Source organism: Chrysemys picta, chromosome 13 (assembly GCF_011386835.1).
Source record: "Chrysemys picta bellii isolate R12L10 chromosome 13, ASM1138683v2, whole genome shotgun sequence".
Classification (NCBI taxonomy): Eukaryota; Metazoa; Chordata; order Testudines; family Emydidae; genus Chrysemys; species Chrysemys picta.
The window spans coordinates 6,073,668-6,085,707 of NC_088803.1; the positions used below are offsets into that span (position 1 = coordinate 6,073,668).

Sequence of the window (12,040 nt, forward strand, 5' to 3'; positions counted from 1 at the left end):
CCCCTCTGGGAAGAGTCCACCCGTCTCTGTGTCACTGACAGATGAGGTGTCCCTCTCGCACAGATAACATGGGGGCAGAAGAGTGCACCCGTCTCTGTGTCACTGACAGATGAGGTGTCCCTCTCGCACAGATAACATGGGGGCAGAAGAGTCCACCCGTCTCTGTGTCACTGACAGGTGAGGTGTCCCTCTCGCACAGATAACATGGGGGCAGAATGGGACCAAGAGGCTGCTCCTTCCAGCCCCTTCCCCATAATGAGACCCCAAAGCCCTGCTCCCCTGACGCGTGCATTGCAGACCCAGGGGCTGTTGAGGGTCCATGCCACAGGGAAGCCTCTAGACACAGCACGGGGGCAGAGCTTACATCGGTTGGGTGGAGAAGATGCCCACTCTTCCACCGGCCCGGCCAGAGAGGATGTTGGCCCCCTGGCTATGTTACCCTACCTCCAGGTCAATACCGGGGCTCCTGTTCTTGGCTGGACCCATGCGATCCAGTCTGTAGCAGGGGTGAGTCTGGCCCAGAGAGTGCAGTGCTCACCTGAGGCACCGTGGTCAGGAGACACAGGAAGTGGGGGGAGAGGACAAGAGATGGAAACAGCCCATCCCTCAGCCAGCCACTCACCCCCATGGGGAGACCAGATGGGAGCCGGTGCCTCCTAGACGGGAAAGGCCCCGTGCCTCATTCTCCACCCCCAGAGCCAGCCAGTCCCCCCTTCCAACAACAACACCCACAGACCCCCGTGCACAGACCAGGGGATGAACCGGGTCCCTCAATTCCCTCAGATGACACCAGCCGGGGGAGGATCTGCAGCCAGGCTTTAAGAGAGGAGACAAGAGGGGGGTGAGAGCTCTGGGGTGGGACGGGTGATGGGGGGCAGGAGCGAGGAGTGTGGGGCAAAGGACTCTGGATACTGGATTTACAGACCATCCTGGTATGTTACGGGGAGTAAGGGGAAAGAAGGAAAGAAAAAGGGTCGGTGGATGGGGCCAGGGCTGGACAAGGAGGTGGGTCGGTGGATGGGGCCAGGGCTGGACAAGGAGGTGGGTCGGTGGATGGGGCTGGGGCTGGACGCGGAGGAGGGTCGGTGGATGGGGCTGGGGCTGGACGCGGAGGAGGGTCGGTGGATGGGCCAGGGCTGGACAAGGAGGTGGGTCGGTGGATGGGCCGGGGCTGGACGCGGAGGTGAGTCGGTGGACGCGGAGTAGGGTCGATGGATGGGACCGGGGCTGGACACGGAGGAGGGTCGGTGGATGGGGCTGGGGCTGGACACGGAGGAGGGTCGGTGGATGGGGCCGGGGCTGGACAAGGAGGTGGGTCGGTGGATGGGCCAGGGCTGGACGCGGAGGAGGGTCGGTGAATGGGGCCGGGGCTGGACACGGAGGAGGGTCGGTGGATGGGGCCGGGGCTGGACACGGAGGAGGGTCGGTGGATGGGGCCGGGGCTGGACACGGAGGAGGGTCGGTGGATGGGGCTGGGGCTGGACAAGAAGGTGGGTCGGTGGATGGGCCGGGGCTGGACGCGGAGGAGGGTCGGTGGATGGGCCGGGGCTGGACACGGAGGAGGGTCGGTGGATGGGGCCGGGGCTGGACACGGAGGAGGGTCGGTGGATGGGGCCAGGGCTGGACAAGGAGGTGGGTCGGTGGATGGGCCAGGGCTGGACACGGAGGAGGGTCGGTGGATGGGGCCAGGGCTGGACGCGGAGGAGGGTCGGTGGATGGGGCTGGGGCTGGACACGGAGGAGGGTCGGTGGATGGGGCCGGGGCTGGACACGGAGGAGGGTCGGTGGATGGGGCCGGGGCTGGATGTCAGGACACCTGGGCTCTTGTCCCACTAGAGCTGGGCCTGGGAACGTCTCCGTTTGACAGCCTGTCAATGGGTCACAAGCCGGGCTCCTGGCAGGCTGCAGGGGATCCTGGGCTCCCAGGCCTGCAGATCCGGGGCAGCCAGGCCAGGCCTTCCCACTGCCTGCCGGGGAGCCGGCCAGCCCTGGAGCCCGGGAACCCTGGGGGCAGAGCCTGGCACATGGCAGGGCCCCCAGACCCTGGCAGCTGCTGGGTGAAACTGACACGATTCTGTCAGTTCCACTCTCTGTATTCACAAGGGGGGCCCTGTGTGACAATGCGGTTCTGGCGGAACCCAACTGAGAGAGCCAACTCAGGACAAATTGCTCAAATAGGGCAGTTACAGCCCAAGGCTGGGGTTTTTCCACCTCTAAGGCAAACCAAACCAGCCAGACTAAGACTTCGGTCTCACCCCACTGGCTAACCGCAAGTCTCACAAGCAATCTCCTTAGACACTCCAGTTACCCAGTATTACCACCAGTGCCACACGTTATGGGGACAAATGGTTATAAAAACCAATACCCCAGTAAAAGAAAACGGTTCTCCCGATCCCAAAGGACCAAGCCCCAGACCCAGGTCAATGTACAAGTCAGACCTTACCCACAAATCACGCTACTGCCAATCCTTTAGAATCTAAAATCTAAAGGTTTATTCATAAAAGGAAAAAGATAGAGATGAGAGTTAGAATTGGTTAAATGGAATCAATTACATACAGTAATGGCAAAGTTCTTGGTTCAGGCTTGCAGCAGCGATGGAATAAACTGCAGGTTCAAATCAAGTCTCTGGAATACATCCCCCGCTGGGATGGGTCCTCAGTCCTTTGTTCAGAGCTTCAGTTTGTAGCAAAGTCCCTCCAGAGGTAAGAAGCAGGATTGAAGACAAGATGGAGATCAGGCATCAGCCTTATATAGTCTTTTCCAGGTGTAAGAACACCTCTTTGTTCTTACTGTGGAAATTTACAGCAAAAATGGAGTCTGGAGTCACGTGGGCCAGTCCCTGCATACTTTGCTGAGGTACAAGGCGTATCTGCCTTCTCTCAATGGGTCCATTGTATAGCTGATGGTCCTTAATGGGCCATCAAGCAGGCTAGGCAGAGCTAATCTCAGCTTGTCTGGGATGTCACCCAGAAGCATAGCATAAGTTTGCCATACAGACAGTATAGAGCCAATATTCATAACTTCGACTACAAAACTGATACATACATATAGACAGCATAATCATAACCAGTAAACCATAACCTTGTCCTAGACACCCCATTTGACCCCCTTTATACAAGATTTGGGTGCCACTACAGGACCTTGGTTGCAACAATGATCTATATGGTCCCAGTTTATGTCAATAACGTCACACCCCCAACGCAAAATTGATGCAGGAAGGGATGACACAAACATCACTGACTGCATCCCAAGAGCTCCCCATCCTGGGTTCTGTCTCACTACAGCTAGTATTGGGTTAGAAGCCGTACCAGTGTATAACAGAAATGGTTTATCAAAATCATGTTCAACCACATGATTGAACCTCTTTACAAACTCAAGGTAACACTTAGTTAGAACAATAGTGGATTGGATCTGCTCTGGCAGCATGGTTCCTGTATGTGCCATGTGATCTTGCCAAGAGCTAAAGAAAACTGCTACTTTATCCATACAAGCTCGGGCAAATGTTTGGAACCCAATTAACATCGAATAAATGCAGATATTAATGTTCTTCATAGTCCAGGAATCTTGGCATTTAGCCATGAAAGCAATATGGTAGTGTGCCTCAGTCTTCCTTTTCATACAGCACATTAGGTCTGGACTGTCCTTTCCCCTGTGAAAAGTTCCCATATTGTTTATATGCATTGCCTGTGAAACCCCAGTGTAACAAGGCCTTTTAACATAACGTGTGTTTTCATGTATTCCTTTTAACATGTCCAAGGGATTCTCCAAAAGATTAGGCACATTGTTAATTACAAAATTTAGCAATAACAACAAGTTCATTGCAAGTGTCCATCTACAGTCATGTTTGTCATGCCACACCTTTGGCTCAATACCATTGGAGTTTGGGCATTTTAGGGTTAACCTGTGGCTTCCCTTTGCAAAATTCAGTTTTCTCTTTCCTCCTTGTCCTGCAGGATCAAACCCAGATTTCTCTTGCTTAACAGAATTTACTGGCTGATGGGGTGGGCCCTCTGTGCTAACAGCTATTAGCAAGTCCTTCCTTTCCCAGCCAGGCAAGTAATTTGCACTACCCCAGACCAGAGCCAGTTCACCAGTTTTCATATTCGTAACTGCTATTATCTCCAAGGCTGGACTCTGTCTTAAAGAGATACCACACAAATCCAAAGAGTCTGCGGGTGAGAGTTTGCTTGCTCTCCCCCGCATCCTCAAGCCTTCAGCCATAAAACTGCTCTGCTCTGACACATCAGTAACCAAATCTGTCCTCAAACCCTGAAGCACAAACTGCTCATTTAAAGAATCAGAAAGGAGACATTCCTGTTCCAACACCATTGTCTCCCCAACAAGTTGGCCCCACACAGCCACTTGGTTATAGGGCTGCCTCAATTCCTTAACAACTTTTACTTCCTCTGAGACCTTCTCAAAGCTACCCACACTGGATCTTTTACAAGGAAAGTTAGTGGATCCCTTCACAACAGACAATTTTTGGCTGCTAGGAACTGAAACTTCCTTGATTAAATCACTCTCACACCCTTCAATTGCAGGGAACTGCTTGCACCGAGTACCATGAGGATTCCTTTCTCCAGGAGCTTTTCTAAGCAGCAATTCACCCCTCACAGAAATTCTGCCCTTACCCTCTTCACCTAGGGCTTGCTCTAAAGGCACACTTTCCTGAGCAACAACAGACTCTGTCTGGGTCTTACTTACATTCAGGATCACCTTTGGCCCATCAGGCAGATCTCTACACAATCCCCTTTCAGGCGAACCCATAGACTTCCTAGATAAAAGGTTAGAAATACTTCCCTTCTCTTTGCCACACACAAGCTTAGGAATTTTTTCCTTTCTGCTACAAGTTGTTAAACTGTCCGTAGGTAACACAACCAAATTACCTTTCGGCTCTCCTTGTGCCCTGGCTAGGGTATCACCCTGATCAGACAGAGTTGTTACACCCTTCTCCAACCACACATGAGCAACAGGCCCAATACAAGCATCAGAATTGTCTGGTCTCTGGGATTTTGCTAAGACACTAACTGGATGCAACCTAGTTACGGTGCCATTCTCCCCAGCAGATGCAAACTTAGGACCATTTCCTTCCTGGGCTTTAGTTGAATCCAGAACCAACTCTGAGACAACTAAATTACTCTCAACCATCACAGGCCGAAAGGCACCTTCTGTCTGCTCCACAGACAAAAAAGAGTTGGAGACGCATTTTCCTTTACTAGACATATAATTTGGGATTTCATTTCCCTTGTCCCAGCACACCGGGCTGTTCACAGACAACTGCTTGGAGATTGGGGTAGCTTCCTCCATAGGCAAGTCAATACCCCTGACAGACACAGGCACATTTCCTTCACTGTCACTATTCTTCGCACAGGAAACAGATAAGGTATAGGGGCACTCATCTTCCACTCTCCTTGCCTTCCCAAACTGCTGACTAGATAAAGCCATCAGCTCACAAGACTGCCTAGGCTCATCCAAAATCTCCTTGTTCTCCTCTCCCTTCGCTTGATCTAATTCCAGATTTACTTCTGAGACATTAGATAGACATTCAGAAACTTCATTCACAGCCAAACAGCTACTTTCCAAAGACAAACTTTTGGAGAAACCCTCCATAGGCACAACCTTAGGATCAATCCTCTCTTGTGCCTGGTTTGTATTAACTTGACTGACCATAGCTTTAATATCATTTCCAATCATAATATCCTTAGGGATTATGTCTTTTACTCCCACAACCATGGTGCCCTCCAATCCCTTCCATTTCAGGTGGATTTTAGCCAAAGGCACCCTGACAAAATACTTAGATAAGGCTACAACAGTTACATCTTCACCTGGCAAATAATCTTCCTTCCTGACAAGACTTGCTTTAACCAGAGTAATATCTGCTGCGGTGTCCCTCCATGCCATACACCTCACTCCATTAACTTCTGCACTGCTAATAAACTCTGCATTATTTCCCCCATATTTAGCTCTAATGTGAGTTTTAAGGTCAAATTCTTCCGAGACCACAGAAACAGCATTTGCACACAGGGCACCAATGCTGGGCTCTGTGTGGCTTGCCTGTGAGTTTACAACAACAGGGTTAGCATTGGCCGTGGCATTTGGGGTTGCTGGTTTTGGGCCGCCCTTCAGTGTCGGGCAGTCTGGTCTCATGTGGCCCAGCATACCACAGTGATAGCATGTAACCTGTTCCGTCCTGGGATGTGAGTTCCTACCCCCCGGACCCCCTTGAACTCCTTTAGAAGAGTCAGGTTTATTTTTAAATCCTTCCCTCCTCTTGAACTGGGGAGAATGGTGATCAGTTTTCCCCGGGGTTTTACACCCTTCTCGAGCCCTGTTTTGGGTATGGGCATCCGCAATCTCTGCTGCCCGTAGGACTGACTCAGGGTCCCTGTCACACACAGCTGCTCTCACATTGTCCGGCACAATGTCTAAGAACTGTTCCAAAGTTATTAAATCCAGCAGTTTTTCAAAACTCCCATGAACCTTGGCTCCCATAACCCACTTTTTAACAAAACCCATCAGCTTATGAGCACACTCTACAAAAGTACAATCCTTAGACATTTTAAACTCTCTAAACTTAACTCTGTAAGATTCAGGAGTAACCTTGAACCGCCTTAACACAGAATCCTTAAACCGCTCATAATTTAAGGCTTCTTGTTCCCCCAAGTCATTAAACACCTCCCTGGCTTTTCCAGTCAGTCTGGTCAGCAGGACAGGCATTCGCTGACCCTCAGGGATCTGGTACAGATTGCAGAGGCGTTCAAAGGTAGACAAAAACTCCTCTATATCCTCAGTATCATTGTAAATGGGACACATCCTTTCCCAGTTTTTCTCATGGTGGGGGGGAAGTGGAGTACCAGGTGGGGATGACTTTCTCCGCTCTTCCATTACTTGGAGCTGAAGTCTGGCCGTCTCCTGTTCAGCAACGAGCAGCTCTAGACGTCCCTTACGAGCTCTCTCTTCTCTCTCATCAGCCTCCTTCTTTCTTTGATCAGCTTCTTTCTCTCTCTCAGCAGCCTCTTTCTCTCTCTCTCTTTCTAACTCTGCTATTTTTTGCTTCTCCAGCAATCGAAGATCTGCTAGCTTCTGTTCATGCTCAAATTGCAGTTTACTTGTCACCCTTTGCATCCTAATTTTTTCTGCATCTTCTGCAGCCTCAGGTAAGAGCTGTGCTCTTGCCCCCTGATCACTGGCTATTAACAGATTTCTCAGTTCTTCCTTTGTAGCTTTCTTTCTAAAGCATATCCTCTTTTCTGAACACAAATTTTCCAGGGCTTTTTTGCCAAGTCCCTCATATGCTCTTTGCTCAGCCATTGCAGCAGCTCTTTAACCAACAAAACTCTCAATCCCAAAATTCAAATTTGGATAGCGTGGGGTTCTGACCCAAAGCTTAATTGACCTGGTTCTGTGGATCCAAGCACGACTACGCCACTGTGACAATGCGGTTCTGGCGGACCCCAACTGAGAGTGCCAACTCAGGACAAATTGCTCAAATAGGGCAGTTACAGCCCAAGGCTGGGGTTTTTCCACCTCTAAGGCAAACCAAACCAGCCAGACTAAGACTTCGGTCTCACCCCACTGGCTAACCGCAAGTCTCACAAGCAATCTCCTTAGACACTCCAGTTACCCAGTATTACCACCAGTGCCACACGTTATGGGGACAAATGGTTATAAAAACCAATACCCCAGTAAAAGAAAACGGTTCTCCCGATCCCAAAGGACCAAGCCCCAGACCCAGGTCAATGTACAAGTCAGACCTTACCCACAAATCACGCTACTGCCAATCCTTTAGAATCTAAAATCTAAAGGTTTATTCATAAAAGGAAAAAGATAGAGATGAGAGTTAGAATTGGTTAAATGGAATCAATTACGTACAGTAATGGCAAAGTTCTTGGTTCAGGCTTGCAGCAGCGATGGAATAAACTGCAGGTTCAAATCAAGTCTCTGGAATACATCCCCCGCTGGGATGGGTCCTCAGTCCTTTGTTCAGAGCTTCAGTTTGTAGCAAAGTCCCTCCAGAGGTAAGAAGCAGGATTGAAGACAAGATGGAGATCAGGCATCAGCCTTATATAGTCTTTTCCAGGTGTAAGATCACCTCTTTGTTCTTACTGTGGAAAATTACAGCCAAAATGGAGTCTGGAGTCACATGGGCCAGTCCCTGCATACTTTGCTGAGGTACAAGGCGTATCTGCCTTCTCTCAATGGGTCCATTGTATAGCTGATGGTCCTTAATGGGCCATCAAGCAGGCTAGGCAGAGCTAAACTCAGCTTGTCTGGGATGTCACCCAGAAGCATAGCATAAGTTTGCCATATAGACAGTATAGAGCCAATATTCATAACTTCGACTACAAAACTGATACATACATATAGACAGCATAATCATAACCAGTAAACCATAACCTTGTCCTAGACACCCCATTTGACCCCCTTTATACAAGATTTGGGTGCCACTACAGGACCTTGGTTGCAACAATGATCTATATGGTCCCAGTTTATGTCAATAACGTCACACCCTGATACCAGCCAGAGTCTGGGCAGTGCCTGGCCTGATGGGGCCTGTTGCTCTAGGAAATTCCCCATCAAACAACACACTTAGGCTCCATTCTGCAGCTCCCTGCACAGCAGCAGACGCCGGGCTGCAGGGCAATGGGGAAACTGAGGCAGGGCCCCACCCAGCAGAGAATAACCAGATGAAGGACTGGAGCTGGAAGGGGATGCCAGCCCCAGCGATCTCTAGGAAGGGGCTGCTGCCTTTGGGGAGCAGGGAAAAGCCCTTTGGAGGGGGACGCAGGCCGTTGTGAGGGGCGCCATCCAGAGTCTGCCTGTGTGGAACTGAACCTGCTGGAAACAGGCTCCGGTCCTGTTAATCTCCAAGGAATCCAGGCAGCAGAGGTGTGGAGAGCTCATGGACCGAGAGAGGGAACGAAACAGGGGCTGAAGGAGGGGGGCAGAGGATGACGAGCAGAGAAAGAACAGACGCAGTGTGAATGAGATAGGAAAGAGGAGGCGTGCGGAGGTCGCGTGGGATTTATTTATTGTTTCGCGGACACAGTCCGGTGAAGCCAAACCACAGCGTCTAATCAGCCTCGTTCAAGGCATGAAGACCTGCAGAAAACGGAGTCATTTTGCAGGACGTGTGTCCTGGTTTGGGGGATGGAAACAGAGCGGAAGGAAGAGGGAGACAAGTGTGAACGGGCCGGGGTGGGGGGAGGAGTGTGAATGGGAGCAAGAGATGGAGAGAGAGAATGAACATGGGCGACAGAGGAAAAAGACAGAAACAAATTGACTAGTGAGACAAAGAGTAGAAAATGAACGAGGCAGGGGCTGAAGGAGGGGGCAGAGGGGAAGGGGGAACGGGGCAGGGGCACAAGGAGGAGGGCAGAGGGGAAGAGAGGACCAAGGCAGGGGCTGAAGCCGGGTTGGGGGGAGTCACTCACCCAGCACAGGGAGAAGGCCAGTTAGCTCCATAGTGGGTTGAACTGGCCGAGGCTGGGAGCTGTATCCCCCGCGACTGGCCCTGCCTCTCTGCTGACAGCAGCCGGGGCCCCAGGGCCCCCCTAGTGCAGAGAGAGGAAGTGCTGTCCGAGGGACGCAGCTACCGCCCCGCCCCAGCACCGAGGCGTCAAGAGCTGCAGGCTCAGAGCCAGGCCGACCACGGCCCAGCCTCGGGGCTCCCAGCATGCCTTGCAGCTACCAGCTGCTGTGCACCGCCCTGGCTGACAGCTCCAGCCACACATAACGCCGCACAGGACGTCCCGCCTGGGGCTGAGATGCAGCCAGCTCTGGGGTGGGGCGGCTGGGGAACAGCCACAGAGCGACCCAGCTTAGGGCCCCCTCATTCTGGGGTAACAGACAGTGTCCCCTGGTGTCACGCTGCGGCACTGAGGTGAGCACTGACTCCAAGGGGACAGTGCCCCCTGCTGAGCCCCCCAGCCCCTCCTCCGAAGTGCCGGGCAGGGTCTCAGTCCAGCCCCGCTCCCCAGTTCCTGCAGCGTTTCCAGGAGCTGCTTTTGGGGCCCGGGGGCTGGGCTGTGGCCGGTGCAGTCCCCGTCCTGGAGACACGCTGAGGCCGGACCGAGGGACCGAGGGGACGTGGCTGTTACTGGAGCAGAGACCCAGATGCGGCCGAGCTGAGAGCCGACCTCAAGCCACAGAGTTCAGCTGAGCCGGCTGCAGCCTCTGGGTGCCTGGTGCTGGGGAGGAGTCCTGCTGCTAGTCACCCCTGTACTGTCCCCTCTAGGGGGCGCTGGCTCTGATCCGGCCCCAGGGCTGGGACTGCCTGGCTCAAGGGGGCAGGCGGCTCTCTGTGTTGGGGGCAGGGGTGAGTGGCTGTTACGCTGCCCCCTCCCAGTCAGGGCTGACCCCGATGCCCCAGCTCCAGGGTGAGACCTGATATTGGCGGGGTTCAGAGATACATGGGGTGTGATGTGAGATTGGGGGGGGGGGGGCTTGTTATTGAGGGGTGGAGCCAGCGCCCCCTAGAGGGGAAAGTTCAGCACCAGGCACCCAGAGCCTGCAGCCGGCTCAGCTGAACTCTGTGGCTTGAGGTCGGCTCTCAGCTCGGCCGCGGCTGGGTCTCTGCTCCAGTAACAGCCACGGCCCCTTGGCCCGGCCTCGGCGCGTCCCCAGGACGGGCACTGCACTGGCCATGGCCCGGCCCCTGGGCCCCACATAGCAGCTCCTGGAAATGCTCTGTGGGGAGTGGGGCTGGACTGAGACCCTACCCAGGTTCGGGGGAGGGGCTGGGGGGCTCAGCAGGGGGCACGGTGCTGCAGGGAGTGGGGCAGGGGGCTCACTAGGGGGCGCTGTCCCCTAGGAGTCAGTGCTGCCCTCTGTGCCTGTGCATGGCACTAGGGGGCACTGCCTTTTACTTCGGAATGAGGGGGCTCAGGGCAGTGTTGCTCTGTGGCTGTTCCCCAGCCGCCCCACCCCAGAGCTGGCTGCATTTCTGGGATACAAGATGTAACAGGATCTGATTCCCCCCAAAGCCCTCGCTGCTCACACTGGAGCTGTCAGCCGGGGCAGTGCAGAGCGGCTGGTAACTGCAAGGCATGCTGGGAACCCCAATTCCCAGCCGTGGTCGGCCTGGCTCTGAACCAGAAGCGCTTGACGCCTTGGTGCTGGGGCGGGGCGGTGGCTGCGTCCCTCGGACAGCACTTCCTCCTGCTGCACCGAGAGTGGCCCCAGGGCCCTGGCTGCTGTCAGCAGAGAGGCAGGGCCAGGCGCGGGGGATGCAGCTCCCAGCCTCGTCCAGTTCAACCCAGTATGGAGCTAACTGGCCTTCTCCCTGTGCTGGGTGAGTGACCCCCCAACTCGGCTTCAGCTCCTGCCTCAGTCCCCATTTCCCTCTGCCCCCCTCCTTCAGCCCCTGCCTCGTTCATTCTCTGCTCTTTGCCTCACTCTTCAATTTTTCTCTTTCTCCTCTGTCGCCCACGTTCATTCTCTCTCTCCATCTCTTGCTCCCACTCACATGCCTTCCCCCCTCCCCACACCCCGGCCCATTCAGTCTTGTCTCCCTCTTCCTTCCGTTCTGTTTCCGTCCCTAAAACCAGGACACGCGTCTGAGGGCTGTAAAATGACTCCGTTTCCTGCAGATCCTCGCGCCTTGAGCGTGGCTGATAAGACGCTGTGGTTTGGCTTGACCAGACTGTCTGTGAAACAATAAATAAACCCCACACGACCTCCACACGCCTCCTCTTTCCTGTCTCATCCCCTCTGTGTCTGTTCTTTCTCTCTGCGTCACCCTCTGCTCTCCTCCTTCAGCCTCTGTGTTGTTCCCTGTCTCCCTCCATCAGCTCTCTGCACCTCGGATGCCTCGGTTCCTCGGAGATTAACAGGATCGGAGTCTGTTTCCAGCAGGTTCAGTTCCACACAGGCAGACTCCGTATTGCGCCCCTCACACCCGCCTGGGTCCCCCTCCCCAGGGCTTTTCCCTGCTCCCCAAAGGCAGCTTGTGGGGGCTCGGTGTCTCCTTCTGCTCTAGCTCTGCAGCTGGTTATTCTCCGATGGGTGAGGTCGTGCCTCAGTTTCCCCATTGCGCTGCA

At 53.7% G+C, this 12,040-nt stretch overlaps 1 protein-coding gene across 3 annotated transcripts in view; it reads right to left on the bottom strand.

Moving 5' to 3' along the window:
- LOC101949469 (Fc receptor-like protein 5) overlaps window positions 1-12,040 on the bottom strand; it is a 47,221-nt gene that overhangs the window by 24,325 nt on the left and 10,856 nt on the right. Inside the window, exon 1 of one of the 3 annotated variants that reach the window (XM_042844933.2) lies at window positions 9,434-9,548. The exons of the other annotated variants lie outside the window; for them this stretch is intronic. Coding sequence (XP_042700867.2) covers window positions 9,434-9,464 — 31 coding nt within the window. The 5' untranslated portion in view covers window positions 9,465-9,548. Of the gene's footprint in view, window positions 1-9,433; window positions 9,549-12,040 lie in introns of those variants that run through there. 3 annotated transcript variants of the gene reach the window in all.